The sequence below is a fragment of the Protopterus annectens genome, chromosome 2.part1 (genome assembly GCF_019279795.1).
Source record: "Protopterus annectens isolate FY-2018-M chromosome 2.part1, PAN1.0, whole genome shotgun sequence".
Lineage (NCBI taxonomy): Eukaryota > Metazoa > Chordata > Ceratodontiformes > Protopteridae > Protopterus > Protopterus annectens.
The window spans coordinates 1,727,483,941-1,727,500,885 of NC_056729.1; the positions used below are offsets into that span (position 1 = coordinate 1,727,483,941).

General features: G+C 41.0%; 1 protein-coding gene across 1 annotated transcript in view; it reads left to right on the plus strand.

The window, feature by feature from the left end:
* The window catches only part of DDOST (dolichyl-diphosphooligosaccharide--protein glycosyltransferase non-catalytic subunit), a 337,702-nt gene that overhangs the window by 90,162 nt on the left and 230,595 nt on the right, over nucleotides 1–16,945 (plus strand). Inside the window, exons 2-3 of the mRNA XM_044063179.1 lie at nucleotides 1,185–1,295; nucleotides 6,230–6,316. Coding sequence (XP_043919114.1) covers nucleotides 1,185–1,295; nucleotides 6,230–6,316 — 198 coding nt within the window. The remainder of the gene's footprint in view (nucleotides 1–1,184; nucleotides 1,296–6,229; nucleotides 6,317–16,945) is intronic.

The following is a 16,945-nucleotide window of genomic DNA, read 5'->3' on the forward strand; positions in this document are numbered from 1 at the left end:
GTGTGTGTGTATATTTGAAATGTTCATGTATGTGTGTGTGTGTGTCCTTGTGGGTAATCTTTGCTTTATTTACAGGACCGTAAGGAATACAGAAGTCAGAGAGCTGTTATACCTCCAAGAATTTAAACAGTCCTACTATAACAGAGCCAGAGATCTAAATCTACTTCACCAAATACATAGGACAAGGTGGAGGGATAGACTTGTTGCACAGCCCCGACCCTTTCTGTAACAGGCTTCCCTTCCAGAGTAAGCAGTGTAACATACCGTCTGCCTTTAGAAATGAGTTTGCTAACTGGGTAGGTATTCATAAACTCACTTCCGATGTGGCTGGCCTGTCTGTGAGAGGGAAGTAAAGCCTAGGAGTGCGTACTGGAAAACTCACTTCCGATGTGGTTGCCTGTCTGTGAGAGGGAAGTAAAGCCTAGGAGTGCGTACTGGAAAACTCACTTCCGATGTGGCTGGCCTGTCTGTGAGAGGGAAGTAAAGCCTAGGAGTGCGTATTGGAAAAGTGATAATGGCACCTCAGCTATGATTCCATACAAAGTTTCACTCGCATGTCAGTATACCAAAAACAGTGATGGATATCTGTGTGCAAACTTAACTTCAATATTCACAAAAGGAATGCAGTATAGTCAGCATAGTCAGGGTTTCATTTGTGCAGAAGTACACGGTTACAGTGTACAATTAATAGTGATGTGTATCTGTGAGCAGAGTTCATTTTTAGATTAATGAAATCAGCTGTGTGAAGAAATTCTGTACTAATACAGTAATAGATGCTGCTAATTGTAGTGGCACATTTGTGTCACCAAGAATTAATTTACAGTTTTGGTTTTACCTTGACATAGAAAAAAGGGCAACAAATTTAGTGTATACCAAAAAAAAAAATAGTAGGCAGTATGAAAGGAACTGTTTGTTGGCAACCAATACTGCTTTGGCTGTTGTATCTAGATGGCCTTGTAGGTGCAGGCAAATTATTTTAAAAAATACTTTACATGTTTCACATTAACATTACAATCAGGCACTTGTTTGTGACTGAACTTCTACAGTAGATCGTGAACAAGGGGTCTGTGCCAAATAATCCCATTCAACTAGGAAAAAAGAGGAATGCACTGACTTGATGCTGTTAATATGAATGTATTGCTCTTCTCTCAATGTTTTCTGGTTATTTAAATTTTGTTTTGCAGATAGAGGCTTTGAACTCTCGTTTAAAACAGCTGATGATCCAGGGCTGTCCTTGATAAAATATGGAGAATTCCTTTATGAACACCTGATTATCTTTTCACCGTCAGTAGAAGGTACTGTCCCTTTACTTTTGAAGTAGTTTTATTTCTGTACCTCTGTACAGGCTTTGAAATCTGTTTGTGTATACAGTGGTGGAAGGAATGTCTTCTGGCTGACTTAGTGGTACAAGATCAGGGCAGTAAGCTGTACTGTAAATTGCCTGGGTTTGTCTAGCAGCCCAATTAAAGGAAGCCAGCTAGGATAAAAAGGGAACGTTGAGGCTTTGCCTCTTGTTATTTTGCCCCTTATGGGTGCATAAATCCTGTTTAATGTATTCCAGAGTAATGTGAGACTTGATAGGTGCATATTCTCCCAAGCGGTTGTGATATCCCCACACTTTGTCCATTGTCTGCACAGCCCGGGCACATGAAAGTATGTATACCAAAAAAAAAAAAATCCATCTCTACAGTCATGAAACAGAGTTGCCTCTCATGACTGATCAGCAAGGTACCTTGACGTTTGAGTGGATAAATTATATTGTCTTGTAAATTAATTTTATCGTCAGGGGGTGAAGGAGTCCTCTGAAGTTTTCTTTCTTTTGAATCTTTAAATGTGTATGTGCATGAGCGAAATGCCATTAACATCTGCTGCATAAAGCTGGAAAATTATTGAATGTGGAAAGAGCTTCTATTTAAACAAACAAAAAAAATGGAGATAATAACATACTGATATGTGACACCATCCACAATGGTTACTCTCTGTGAAAGAGTAGCAGTAGTATGTTAAATTCTAGCTAGAAGTGGCAGTCTTTGCTTTTGCTGACTGACCACTCACTACTTGATTAGACCTCTTTTAAACTGATTCATCGTTTCTCAGAGAATTCCCATTCTCTGGAACAGCCTCCCTGTCCATGTGAAGCAGAGATCTGCCCTGGCCCTATTTAAGCTCAACTTGGACCGATAGATGTGTAATAAGAAATTCACCCCCTGGTCTGGCACCTGTGTTTTTGATGGACAGAGGCAGTCAGTAAATCACCCCTTATATAAATCAAATTTGTGGGTCACAGTTGGGTTTCACAGCTGGGCTTAAAGGGCTTTAGTAGTTGTTAGCCTGGTATACACCTATGAAACTATAATCTCCACAGATCATGCCCACTTTATTTTTGTAGAACTGACTATATCAACAAATGCAATGAAAAACATAATGTGATACTGACTTATCCGGAGCACATTTTAACTGTCATCAATTTACATTTAACAGATGATTTGGTGAATTGGATTTTAGACTGTGGATAACAATCTTGTATAAAAATATGAGGCTGTTTCAATACGTGTATGTTGATGGGCTGCTAAGCAGGGCTCTGTACTGGATCTGGCCTTGTTTAATATAAACAGGGCTCTGTACTGGGTCTGCCCTTGTTTAATATCTTTGACTGTAGTGTTGTCATATAATGGATGTAAAAACTTGAAGACCATTCAAAAATAGTGTATATGATATTGGAAGACACAAAGATCTTTGCATCTCATACACAAGCTATAAGGTTCAACCTTTATCTCTAGCCGATATCTATGTGGAGTTTACATGTTCTCCCTAGATCTCTGTGGGGTCCCTTCCACCTCCCAGAAAACATGCTGGGTGTTTCACTTCAAACTCTCCCAAGAATGGAGTCATTGGAGGCAGCACAGGCTGTAGGTGGTGTCTGCCAAGGGAAGAGTTTAGATCAACCACTTTAGGCATTAACTGTGGTGTTCAGTATCTTCTAGATAGGAGGATATGGATTGCAGAATACATGCTGTGTTAGGGGATAGACACTTGATTCGTACGTAGGTGAGTACCGCTCTGAAGGGTCATTTTAAGCCTAGACTGTATCCTGAGGTCAGAATCAAACTTTGTATATTGTGTCTATGAGGTGAAGACTTTAACCATTGTGCCAAACCCCCACCCCCATTATATAAACTGTGGCTGTGCCAGGGCCTCATGTTAACAGTGGGAGGTGTCTGTACGCCTTGTTTGACCAGGAAATCCTTGTCATAAAGCCCAGCAGCTTTGTGTAAATGAGCTGATGGATGTTACCTGGGATAGCTTTGAGTGAAAGTTGGTAGCAAAATCAACCTCCCAAACACAGACTAAGGATTGCTGCACTCATATAATTTCACTGATGGACTAGAGCTTGGAAGTGAATGACATGGCTGTAAGGAGGAGACAGAACATCCTCTATTTCTGGGATACAAGATGGAAGGGCAGTACAGCAAAGCCACATGGCTTGGGATCGCTATCACAACCCTCCTAAGAGGCATAGGCTGAGATTATGGATAAAGTGCATTCAGACAGCAGTTACAGGACCTATTAGTTAAAGCAAGACAACATGAGTTGGTGTTAATAATGGGGGACCTGAATGCCCCCTTTTGGACAGAACAAGATACAAGGACTGCCCAAGTCCATATGGGTGGGTATAAAGGAGAAACCATTCTAGACTTCTGTCTGGAGAATGGCTTGATGGTGGTTAGTGCATGATTCAGCAAGAAAGAGTCACAAGATCACATATGAGAGTTTAACGTGCAATTCAGGTAGACCTGATAAGGAAAAGACACTGGAGTAGAATCGGTGATTGGGCAACTATTTCACTGAAGAGGGCTTTACAAAGCGTAAACTGCTGCAGGCAGAGTACCTTTGTTTGGCACAAAAAACAGGAGACCAGGAGCATGATGTGGTGGAGATGAAGTGCTCGAGTTGTCCGATAGGGCGCACACTAGGGAAAAGATGGAGAGATTATGGCATCAGGTTAGAAGTCAAAATAGCCCCATTGCAAAGAAGGTCAAGGTGAGCAGATTATGGTGGTTGTCATGTGCTAGGAAGCTGAAGAAGATTTTAGAGAAATGGAAAGAAGGCAAGAGAAGATGAGGTTATCCTGCCAAATGTATGGAAGAACTGTATGCGAGAGGAGACTGTGACAGTCTGGCAAGTCTGAAGAAGGTAGAAAAGTGGCTGTGAATTAAGTGTTGGTGACAGTTAATGTCACACCCCACCTCACATAGAACAATAGGGGAAGACTTAGGTGGTGGTAAACGATTACTCAGTCGTGGTTTTGGATGCAAAATTTAATTTTTTTCCCTAGTTGTACATTTGCTAGTTGTACATTTGCTAAGTAAGTTTGCTCAATAAGAGGTGTGTTTTTTTTTTTTTTTTTTTTTTTTTATACTGTTTGCCTCTGAGTCTTTTGCTATACTTAAGTAGTCCTTTTCACTTCACATATTGCAGTTTGTTTGGCCTAGACTTCCTTTAAAGTCATTCCTCCTTCAGGTAACACTTTTTGTAAAGCAGCTTCTCAGTGAAGCATGTCATTTCTCTAAGGCCAAAAATATAAGATGCAGTATTTGTTCTGAGACATGCTTTTGGAAGATTCTAATTTTGTTTTCATTGCATCTCTCATAAAGAGGACTGTACCTCGTTCCAAAGTGCTTTTACATTGTTTATAAATAGCTTCTGGACTTTACATAGTTAACAAGGTTTACAAGTCATTAAGTGCAGATAATTCAATTTGTATAAAGTGTACAGCAACTTTTAAAGGGTTGGCATAATGGTTAAGGTGTTTTTCCTTACAAACACGAGGTGCAGGGTTTGTTTCTCACATGAGGTAATTGGCCAGTCTTAAAATGTCCCATAAAGGGAAGTTTGCCTAGTAGTAATCTGAGTCTATGAATCTAAAAAGCAAAAATCACTATATGAAATTGAAGCATTTTCGATTGGTCCCTAATTTAGCACTCTCCCTCCCAATTTGGCCTGGACCACCTTGTAGAGCTCAGTTAGTTATGTAATTGTAGAACAACCTAATAATAAAATGGGCTATATCTATATAATCATCATTTTATAATAATTCTACAGTAAAAGTTCAGGTAACTAAGAAAAGCACCAGTGCATTAACTTAGTAACAGCTTATCCTGTACGCCCCGTGGGAGGTACTCTTGCATTGTAAATGGCTGGTATGCAGACTGCTGTATGTTATGAACACAGTTAATGTAAAAGCACCAGTGCAGTAACTTAGTAACGGCTTATCCTGTATGCCCCTTGGGAGGGTACTCTTGCATTGTAAATGGCTGGTATGCAGACTGCTGTATATTATGAACAAAGTTAATGTACTTTCAGCCAGTTCCAACTTAGTAGAAGGATAAAGGCTTGACTACAGTCTGTGACCCAGATTCGAGTAACAGCTTGATCTCTTGATGGCATTGGCATAGGTGGATGGCTGGACCCATCATGGGGGGCAGGGATTTAAATGGAATGTCATCTTTCAGAAGTTGAGCAAATGAAGGTCAGTAATTTGCAGAGGAGGAAGTTGGACTGTAGACTGCCTTATGTCGGGACTGTTTTAACTTTGGCTGTGTCACACATTGTTCATTGTAAATCAGGATGATTAAGTACAACAGTGTAAAATGCAGAGTGAGAGTAAAATTGGATGTTCTTGGGGGGGTAAGCAGTGTTCAGTTAATTTTCTTGTATTCGTGTTCTGTAAAGGTGCATGTTTCATTGTGACCTGTTCGGATACGGCATTAAGTGAAGACACTCATGTTCTTTTCTTAGTTCAAAAGGATTTATTGCATTGTACAAGTATCTGTTATATGATTATGTTGTCACTGCATGAGAACTGCGTGGGTGGTCTTGAGTATTACAGTGGCTTTTTTGGGGATTTCACTACGACACAGAAGGCAGTCTCTCAATAGTCCACTAGGTGACACAGTAACAGCTACTGTATGTACATATTCAGCCCATCTAAAATGAAATGCTGGATCTATTTACGATGGAAATGCACCAGTGGTTGGTGAATGAAAAGTGCACAGTGTGAGCTGTGTCTTGGTACAGTGAGGGCAAGAAATGAAAGGTGAAGTTACTAACCGTGCGAGCCTAATTGCTTTTTGTAATTAAAATGTAAATGAAGTTGTTAGATGGGTGAAGGATGACTTTTGATTTTCATTGTAAATGGAACCTGACAATGACTATGCTTTTTCTTCAGATTTTGGAGGGAATATCAACGTTGAAACCATCACTGCATTTATTGATGGGGGTGGAAATGTCCTTGTTGCAGCAAGTTCTGATATTGGTAAGACATGTTCTTGCTTATTGTCCTGTAACAGTAATGATGGATGCAGTTACTTTTGCTGTAGTCACAGGCTACAAAACTGTAGCAGCCAAGTAAGTTGTTTAAGGAACTACACTTAAACTCTGGTACAACCTACATTTTTGCTCTGTATTATTTCTCTGTTGATAAGAGTAGCAGTGTAGGAAATTGACGCAATACTAGAAGACAAGATGAGATGTGTTTTCATTCATAAGCAGTTGGTTTATAGAGTCAGAAAAGGATGCAATGACAGGCTTGGATTCTAGGTGAGGAAGTGAGTGAATTTAAACTCTTAAGGAACAGCTTACTTTCCTGTCGTTGTAAAGTGTAATATATACAGTGAGGTCCTCCTTCTAGTGGTCTACCATCTGTCAGAAGCAAAGATGTTATCAGTTTATTTCCATAAAAGTTTCACAATTTAGAACATCACGTGTACATGGTCCTTGTTATGCACTCTGTACTTGCCTTGTCACATTGTTAGATGAAATCCATGTTTCTTGTCATGTGTTCCATTTGTTCATTCAGCACAAGGTGTTCGTAAGCAATTTCTCAGATAAGAACTGATGCTGGCATAAGCTGTATTCTACAGTGCACTCTGTTAAATTCTCAGGGATGTTTAGTATTGGCCTGCTTTCTAACTGCCATATGTTCCTTGTTCTTTCGTGTTAAAAAAAAAAAAAAAAAAATGCATGTGCAGTTCAGATGCACAGTACATACCCGTACAAAAGAATGGCATATCAATTGACTGTTTAACATTTTCCCTCAGGTTTGTTTACATAGAAAAAGTGCATGTCCAAGGGGATGGCACTTTTTTATTTGTCTGTGTTTTGAATCTGTTATCCTTTGAATGGTCTTGTATACTAGCAGTTTGTTGCTGTTTCACAAGGACAGTATCACTCGCATGTCAAATACTAAACCTTGTTTCATGCACATAACAGTATACACTTGTGTGATGTTAAATTCAGGAAATTAGTGTTGCTGTCAGAATCTTGTTATTCACACATTAAACGTTTGTTTGCTTAACATGAGAAAAATAAAATATAAGTTTAGGCTGGGGTGGGTACAGTGAGAAAAATCTAATTTAGCCCCCCCCCATATAATATGCAAGTCCTAATTCTGTGCATTGTACTTTTATGTTCTAGTTGCTTAACTTCAGCAGTGACCTAGCATCTCTACTTGTGGTAAATCACAAGCAGAATGTTTAAATTCAGAAGCAGTTTGTAAAACTGTGTTCTAATGCTAAGTGTCAGAATATTTTTCATAAACCAAGTTGTTTGTTTTTTTTAATAAGTATGTTCTGAATTTTTACACATGCCCCTATTTCTTTTATTTTCTTCAGCACATGCAACATTTTTGTCAAGTCGATAATCCATTATTAGTTTCTCATATGTATTTCTCTGCCTCTGCACATTAATCATAAATAGAGGGTCAGAAAAAGAAATGCCCTCTTATTTTTAGAAAAAAAGGTCTTGAGATACTAGAACCCATAACAGTGTGTGTACTTGTAGGAGGAACAAAGCCAGATCTAAGGCAGAAATAGCTGAAAGGTGTACTCGTCAGTTATTTTAGTAATGCACTTGTACTACTCCTTGGTCTTTTCACACTTAATGTTCTGCATATCATTTCAAAATCATCTTTTAATATTAGCATGTCTCACAAAATGCAGTTCTTTGTGGTCCCTTCTAATTTTAAAAAGTGATTTTTTTTTTTTTTTATAGCCAAGTGTAAGTAGCCTGCTTTTAATCAAATTGAGAAGTTTTGTAGGTGGCTTTATTTCTTTTTTTTTATGGATTTGATAATGTATCATGAATTACAAAGCCATATTTGTTACCACCCTTTTTAAGAGAATGTTTCTGTTAGGTTTTCCATAACTCCTCTAATGGCTGGAATCCCTTTTCATCCAAGTTGAGTTGTTCCTTGTAGGCTGATGTTTCAACATACTTAAAACACTTGTAATTTCTTGATGCATTAACTTTTAGAGGCAACATTCTGAATGTTACTTTGTGGTACAAGATGTCTTAATTGTCTGTGTGAGTCAAACTAAAGTCTGCTTTGATTAATCTAGCTAAGCAATGCTAGTTTTCTGTAGTTATCACACTCCCCTTTTGCTGGAAATTAAGGAGACCTGACAGTTCTGTTCCCACCAGGTGCTTGAATTAATTTTCCATTACTGACACTGTGTAGTGCAGCTTAAGGGGAGTGATGCATTCCTGAGTGCGCCTTCCTTTGGGTGATTCTTCAAACTGAGATGCCATGTACCTGAGCTGATGGTATCTCAGGTGGTTGTATAAATTCTCATGCTATATATCAGAAAGAGTAGGGGTCCTTTATTTGTACACTTGCATCACAAAAGTATCCTTTCAGTCCAGTATTTAGCCAAATATTTCAAATGCATTTCCCATCTTTCTCAAAATATCTTGCATTATATCTGAAGTAATTCAAAGAAAGACAGTATAATTTTCATCCTTTATACTCTTTCTACCGCAGCTATCTTATTTTTCGAAAAATTTCTGCCTCCCCCCTTTTAAAAACATGGTCTCCCAATATACAAAAAAAATTGTCATCAATATTATCAGCTTTTCTTCCCTAGTCCTAACTGTGCATCATCTTAAATTCTATATTTAATGCTGTGCCACCAATTCTCTCTGAAAAACCTCCCCAGTAACCGTTCTACTCTGTCGTACTACAAAAATACATGCACTATAATTTCTACGTTTACAATCGTAACGTAATATTTCTCTCATTGCCTAATACAGCGTCCTACCTTGAGCAGGTAGTTTGATAGCATCAGGCCTCCAGAAGAAATCCTTGCATGTAACCGTCTTGTTTTAAATTTTCTTTTTGATTGCTGTTGTGGTTTCAAATTACATTCTCTCATATTCTCATACCGCTTGTTTTCTTTTTCTATATTCGGCAATCTTACTTTCCAAATAAGCACTTATTTCAGTATTCACTTAACTCTTTATTGCATTTTCTCTTTTTAACCCTTTTAATTTCTTCCAATGTTTCACATATTTTATTTCAGAAATCCTTGCCAGGTGTCAGTCCAAAACAGATGTGGACAGGTTGATGTGGAAATTCCTAAGAACCCAGATTCAGCTGGGGGTCCTGCCTGCAACAGTAGCTATCAGGGAGCCAGGAGCCATCTGAGTCTGTTAGACTCTAGCAGTATCTCTAGCTCTGTTGACTCTAGCATGTTACTTCAACAGGTCCAGGTGCTGGGGAGTCTCTTCCCCATGCTAGTTCAACTGTTGACAGTTCTGCTCTGATGTCAGCTTCAGAGACAAGGCAGTTTGGTTTTCAGAACATGTCCTTGTCTGGTTCTTTGGATCCTGCAGGGTTTGTTTTGGGACCAGTCTCTGCTTCAGCCTTCGGGTCCTCTTCAGTTTAGTGAGCAGATGTCTTGTCACGCTTGGAGCTGTCCCTCCTCTGCTGACTTTTTTCAGGCCTTTTATCACCACCTCCAGCAACCTCAGGACAGCCAGCTCCTAGAGGTCTCAAGGCAACCTATGGTGTGGACTCCTGTCTGCTTCCATATTTTCCTGGAACCTCCCACTGCAGAAGTACCCAAGAAGTGTGCATGCAAAAGGAAATTCTTCACAGCGAATATTGCTTTTGCTGAAGGGCAAGGTTCCTCTGGACTCCCCTCCCCCAGAGGATGTCTCCTTTGGTGAGATTCTAGAATTAAGTCAGAAGGGGGTGTGGTCCTCCACCCCTTCTCGGGTGGAGTTAGTATTCCTGAAGGCCTTTTGGGGCTGGGCTGGGCTGGCTCATCTACTTTCTGGGTAGTTCCACTCGCTGACTAATTTGTGGATTTGGATTCAAGGTGTGCTTAGAAGGAGCTGGACGTGGTCGAACCATTTCCCCATAAACCTGATAAAGTCTTAGTCTGCCCTAAGTACAGACATTTCTGGACAAGGGTCCCACAGTAGATTACATGATGGCAGTGGCTTTTGGAAGAGAGCTCTACTGTCCATCCTCCTAATGGGGAGTCCAGGGTGTTAGACATGCCTGGAAAGCAGATTTATGTGGCCACTAGCTTTGCGTTAAGGGTGCTGAACTACTTCATTTATTTGACTCTGTTTCAGAGGGACTTGATGAAGGAGCTTTCCAAGACGCTTTCTCTTGGGGTCCTTACCTGAGGAAGCCAGTAAAATGGGTATGCAGCTGGCTATCCTCCATTCCCTCTTAAATGTGTCAGTGCAGCTGAATGGCACATTGAGAGCAGTGGGCACCAGCATCGCCATTTGCTGGCATGCCTGGATGCATGTCTGCAATTTCACTGAGACTTTGACATGCCACCTGTGATAGGTCCATGGGACCAAAAGTGAAGAATATACTGTCTGTAAGTGAGCAGAGTGGCAAGTCCTTGTCTGCTATTATGATCCACTTCTCTACCCCCACCAGGACATTTTCTAGTAACCAGAAAGGGGCACAGACGCTTTTGTCATAAATCTCAAGAGTTTGCTCCCAACACAGCTTTTCCAAGATGGCTGCACATTGAGTAACTGCTTGTTTCTAGCTCCCCTAGTATGAAAACAAACTCAGCAGAGAAGGCCAGTAGACTTGTGTTTATGGGTAGATTTTACTAACTGGCTAGTAAGTGCACTGTCTAGATGCCGGGAATAAAGAAATATAGAAGATGTAGAAAAAAAATCAGCTACAAAAAGTGAGGATGAAACACTGACTGGGGAAAGTTCTGCAGCTGTTCAGCAAAAAGCAATGCAACCTTCAGACATGACTTCTAGTAACCTACAGGAAGATGCAAGACAACTGCATACAGACCTGGTTAAAATGAATAAAACACTGATGGAGTATATCAACACAAACAACAAAAGGCTGGAAGAAATGGAAGAAGCCTTAAACAGATATTCAGACGAGATGATAAATCTGCAAAAATCCGAGGTTGAAATGAAGCTGGTTGAATGAGACTGCTCAGGAAGGGATGTTTCAGAAAATAATAGAATTACAGCACATAGGAAAAAACATTTTCAGCTATACCAGAGAAGCTGGAAGGAGTAGACTGCATTAATTTTATGAAAGCACTAATAAGCAACTGAACTGGTGTTCCGCAGCAGGAGTTGTTAGTTGAAAAGGCACATCGTGTATATGCTCCAAACCTGGCTATAAGAAACCAACCTAGACCTTTAATAGTAAAGATACAATTCTGCCAGCAGAAAGAGTTGATACTGACAAAACTGTGGCAGAAGGACCAAGTACTAAAACTGGGAGATAGCAGAATATTTGTAGAGAGTGATTACTCATTGTACACCAGACAGAAGAGCAGATTTTTTCCCCCTATTCGGGAAATGTCGAGACACAAGTGTAAGATTCAAACTGCTTGTATCCAGCTGTCTTCAAGGTATTCTTCCCTGGACGGACAAAATCATTTTTGATGATGTATATGCTAAGGAGGAAATACAAACGTTTGTCCAACAAAAAGTAAGATGTGAAACAGGAGGAGTTTCTGCTTTTTGTTCTTCTGGTAATAGAGACCACATACCTGTGAAACCTCAAATTTTTCAACAGAAAACTATGGACTGGATACCCACTATACGCTCCTAGGGTCTTTTTGGTCAGAGAAGTATCTCTGGATCTTTCAGCCGTAGGCGCATTTTGCTTCCCTCACTCCCTTCAGATTAGCTCTGGCTGTTCTGAGGGCTTCCCTGTCTCCAGACCTGAAGGCTGCGTTCCTTGCTTTTCAGTAGCTTGTACACCTCTCTCGTCAACCTAGGTTTTTGTTGACTCGTGTGATGATGGTTTTGGTGACACATCATGCACACATTTCAAGATGTAGTCCATCACCACCTCTGTGTACTCTTCTAGGTCGGTACACTGGTTCTCAGTAGTTGCCTCCTTGAATATGCTCCAGTCTGTGTTCTCAGAACAGTCCTGGAGTGCTGAGACTGCACCCTCTGGCCATACTCTTACTTGTTTCACTGTTGGTCTCCCTCTAGCTGGCAGTGGTTTATATGCTAGTAGTAACAGTATGGAGAGGTGGTCTGTTACCCGGGTATGGGTGAGGCACTGCCTTAAATGCCAGCTTAACATTGCTTTATACCTTGTTCAGTGTGTTCTCTTCTTATTGCAAAGTCCACATATTGGAAGTAGTGGAGCAGAACTGTTAAGTTGGCCTGATTCACCTGCCACTATATGAACACAGTCTGGATTCTGGTTTTGCAGTTTATTCATAGCCTGATATAATGAGGGCATTGCCTCATTTGGATTGGCACTGGGAGGACTGAAGACGGCTGTGATGCAGATGCTGTTAAATTCCCTGGGTAGATAAAAAAGGGCTGCATTTTAGTGACAAAAAGTTTAGATTGTTTGAGCAGAGTGAGGATACTATCTCACAGCCTGGTACACCAGTTGTTATTGATGTATATGCAGACACCTCCCCCTCAACTTTCCACTGAGGGAATGTGTTCTGTCTGCTCCTAAAAAGTGATACCCCTCCACATAGACTGCGCTGTCATTAATGTTAGAGTTTAGCCAAGTCTCAGTAAAAAATAAGCACACAGCATTTCCTCACCTTGTTCTGTGTAGATAATTCCATCCTTATATAGGCCATGTTGCTTTTCAGTGGTCAAACCTTTTCCAGTAGGATGGATGGGAGTGCAGGCCTGATGGGATGTGCTTTTAGCCTTGCAGTAATTCCAGCCCTAGATACCCTCTTGCATGTCCTCTCACACCACTTTCATTTCCTTCTCTTACCACGATCCAGAAATGTCAGTTATTTACGTACCAGGCATTTTGTTCCATGTTTGAGGAAGATTTCTAGCTCCTGTATTTCGAGAAGTGCTGTAGCCCTCACAGACCCCCACAGGCAGAAGCTCATTAAGCCTATTGTATAGCAAGCTTGAAGATCAAATTTTCAGAATTTCTACTGTAAATTAACTTATTATAAGTCTTCCTTGATTTATTTTTTTTAGACATGAAATAGGACAAATAGTGCACATTTCCTTGCAAAGCCGAAGTAGCAGCTGCCACATAGGGAGCCTCTTTTTTCAGTAACTTAATATGGGATTAGAATGCAATAATTACATTTGTGAAATATGACAGATCAGGAAAATCTGGAAATATTGGACTTTTTCAGAATTTGTTGGACTTGCGGCAGACTGTAAAGCATATGCTCTACTTCATGTTATTAATGTTCGGAAAACTGCTTTGGGGAGGGAAAGAGGAGGGAGAAAGTTAACTTTAAAGATTTTTTTTCTTAACTAGTACTAATTTTGTGGCATGTTTTCTTTATATGCTATAAAGTAATTTTTTTCAGTTATTTTTAAGTGTAATGGGGATTGTAAACGGACGTGGCTGTTCCTTTTTCTTCCTTCTCTCTTTCGTCTTCAGTTTTAAGAAATGTAGGCACTGCAATGTCGAACCCAGCCACTGGGGATGCACAAGCCAGGGCATTTGTTTGTGCCGGTCCCAAGCCAGGATAAATAGGGAGGGTTCCTTCAGGAAGGGCATCCGGCGTAAAATTTTGCCTAATCATACATGTGGGCAACAGTACAGATATACATACCGGATCGATCAAGGCCTGAGTTAGCAACGACCGCCACCAGTACTGTTGGCCAACAGGGTGCTGGCAGAAATTGGGCTACTGTTGGCTGAAGGAGGAGAAGAGGGGGAGGGCATGCCCAAAGGCAGGTAAAGGCTAGGACTGTGGTAGTGAGGTTCGGAACTTTGACTGGCAGTTTGACTGGTGTAGGAAGAGAGCTAGCTGATATGATGGACAGAAGGAAGGTTGGTATATTGTGTGTGCAAGAGACCAGATGGAAGGGGATCAAGGCTAGGTGTATCGGAGGCGGGTTCAAATTTTTTATCATGGTATGGATGGGAGGAAAAATGGCGTAGGGGTTATCCTGAAGGAAGAGTATGCTAAGAGTGTTTTGGAGGTGAAAAGAGTGCCAGAGTGATGTTTATGAAACTGGAAATTGATGGTGTAATGATGAATGTTCGTGCATATGCTCCACAAGTTGGGTGTGCAATGGATGAGAGCAAAACGTTTAGAGTGCGTTGGATGAAGTGGTGATGACTGTGTACCCAAGGGTGAGAGAGTAGTGATTGGAGCAGATTTCAATGGGCATGTTGGTGAAGGGAACAGAGGGGATGAGGAAGTGATGGGTAGGTATGGTGTTAAGCAAAGGAATGCAGAAGGTCAGATGGTAGTAGATTTTGTGAAAAGGATGGCCATGGCTGTGGTGAATATGTATTTTAGCATGAGGGAGGAGCATAGGGTGACATACAAGAGTGGAGGGAGATGCACACAGGTGGATTATATCTTATGTAGAAGGGCCAGTCTGAAGGAGATTGAAGACAGTAAAGTGGTGGCAGGGGAAAGTGTAGTTGGGCAGCAAAGGATGGTGGTTTGTAGGATGACATTGGTGATCAAGAAGAGGAGGAGGAGTGTGAGGGCAGCACCAAGGATCAAATGGTGGAAATTGAAAAAGGGTAATTGTGAGTTGGAGTTCAGGGAAGAGTTAAGATGGGCACTGGGTGGCAGTGAAGAGTTACCCAATTGCTGGGTAACTGCAGCAGAGCTAGTAAGGGAGATGGCTAAAAAAGTGCTTGGTGTGACATCTGGAAAGAGGAAGGAGGACAAGGAGAAAGAGGAAGGAGGACAAGGAGACCTGGTGGTGGAATGAGGAAGTACAGGAGAGTATACAGAGAAAGAGGTTGGCGAAGAAGAAGTGGGATTGTCAGAGAGATGAAGAAAGTAGACAGGAGACGAGGTGCATGATAAAGAGCGAGGTGGTGAAAGCCAAGGATAAGGCGTATGAAGAGTTGTATGAAAGGTTGGACACTAAGGATGGAGAAAAGGACCTGTACCGATTGGCTAGACAGAGGGACTGAGCTAGTAAAGATGTGCAGCAGATAAGGGTGATAAAGGATAATGAGGGAAACGTACTCACATGCGAGGAGAGTGTGTTGAGATGGAAGAGTACTTTGAGGGGCTGATGAATGAAAAGAATGAGAGGGAGAGAAGGTTGTATGATGTGCAGATAGTGAATCATGAAGTGCAAGGAATTAGCAAGGAGGAAGTAAGGATAGCTATGAAGAGGATGAAGAATGGAAAGGCTGTTGGTCCAGATGACATACCTGGGGAAGCATGGAGGTGTTTAGGTGAAATGGTAGTGGAGTTTTTAACTCGATTGTTTAATGAAATCTTGGAAAGTGAGAGGATGCCTGAGGAATGGAGAAAGTGTTTTGGTACCGATGTTTAAGAATAAGGGTAATGTGGAGGAGTTCCTATTATGTTGTTGAATTCCTGAAACTTCGAAGCTGAGAACATTGAACTCAGATGTTCGAAGTTCCAGGAATTCGAACATAAAAAAAAAAATAAAAACCCTAACAGGTATCTAACTATTGCAAATCCGAGATCGCAGTACAGTGCGTCAAGGGAAGATTTCCCTTTACCGCACTGTAGTGCGATCTCGGAGTTGGGATATTTAAAGAGCGGGGGATGAGGGGGTGCAGGGGGGCTTGCCCCCCTGTTTTGCAATAGTTTTTTTTTTTTTTTTACATTTTCGATGTTCTGCAACTTCGAACATAAGGTTTCGACCTTATGGTGTTCAAAGTTGCAGAACTTCGATAAAGTAATAGGAACCCGATGTGCAGAGCTGTAGTAACTACAGAGGGATTAAATTGATCAGTCACAGCATGAAGTTATGGGAAAGAGTAGTGGAAGCTCTTAAGTTCTCTCCAGGTCTTCTAGAACACTGGGTAGGGGGATGGGTGGGAGAGAAGGTGAGGATGAATGAAAGAAGACAACACAGCAAGTTAAGGCAAGTACATAACTAATAAATCTGATGTCTGTTTCATTCCTCCTCACGGTTGGGTAGAGCCCCAGCTGTACAACTCCTGGGATATGCCGGAACACTGCCAAACCAAAGGAAGCTCTGCTTCTGGAAACATTGTATAATATATAATGCGAGACAAAGGTGTGAGCATTAGACCAGGTGGCTGCAGCACAGGTATCCTCTTAAGATGCCCTGGAAGAGATTGTGGATGAGGTGGATATAGACCTAGTTGAGTCAGCCTTGGGAGGACGAGGTAGCCGGAAACCATTCTTGGTATAAATCAAGGCAATACAGTCAGTTATCCATTTAGCAAGAGTAACCTTAGAACTCGCCCAACCTAAACAGCTATCAGAGAAGGACACAGATAACTGTTCTGATTTCTGAAAAGGTTTTGTCTCGTGCAGATAAAAACTTAACTGCCTATGAACACCAAGCTGATGCAACAAATTTTCTCCCTCAGAGATATCTGGGAAGAAAACTAGTAGTTGAATGGTCTGGTTGAGACTGGATTTTGTAGCTACCTTTGGCATGAAAAAGGGAGCAGTATGAAGAGAAACCCTATCTCTGCAGAAAACAATTTAAGGAGGCTTAGAAGACAAAGCCTGAATCTCTGAGGTGACAGCAATGAGAAAAAAACATCTTCCATGAAAGAAACTTTAAGTCGCTATCATAGGCTGGTTCAAAAGGTTTTTGAATTAAGCCTTGCAAAACCACTGTGAGATTCCATCCATGGTGGAGAAGGAGCTTTGACTGGAGGCCTGAGGAGAAAGATCTCTTTCAAGAAGGCATTGCACAGTTTGGAAGTTGA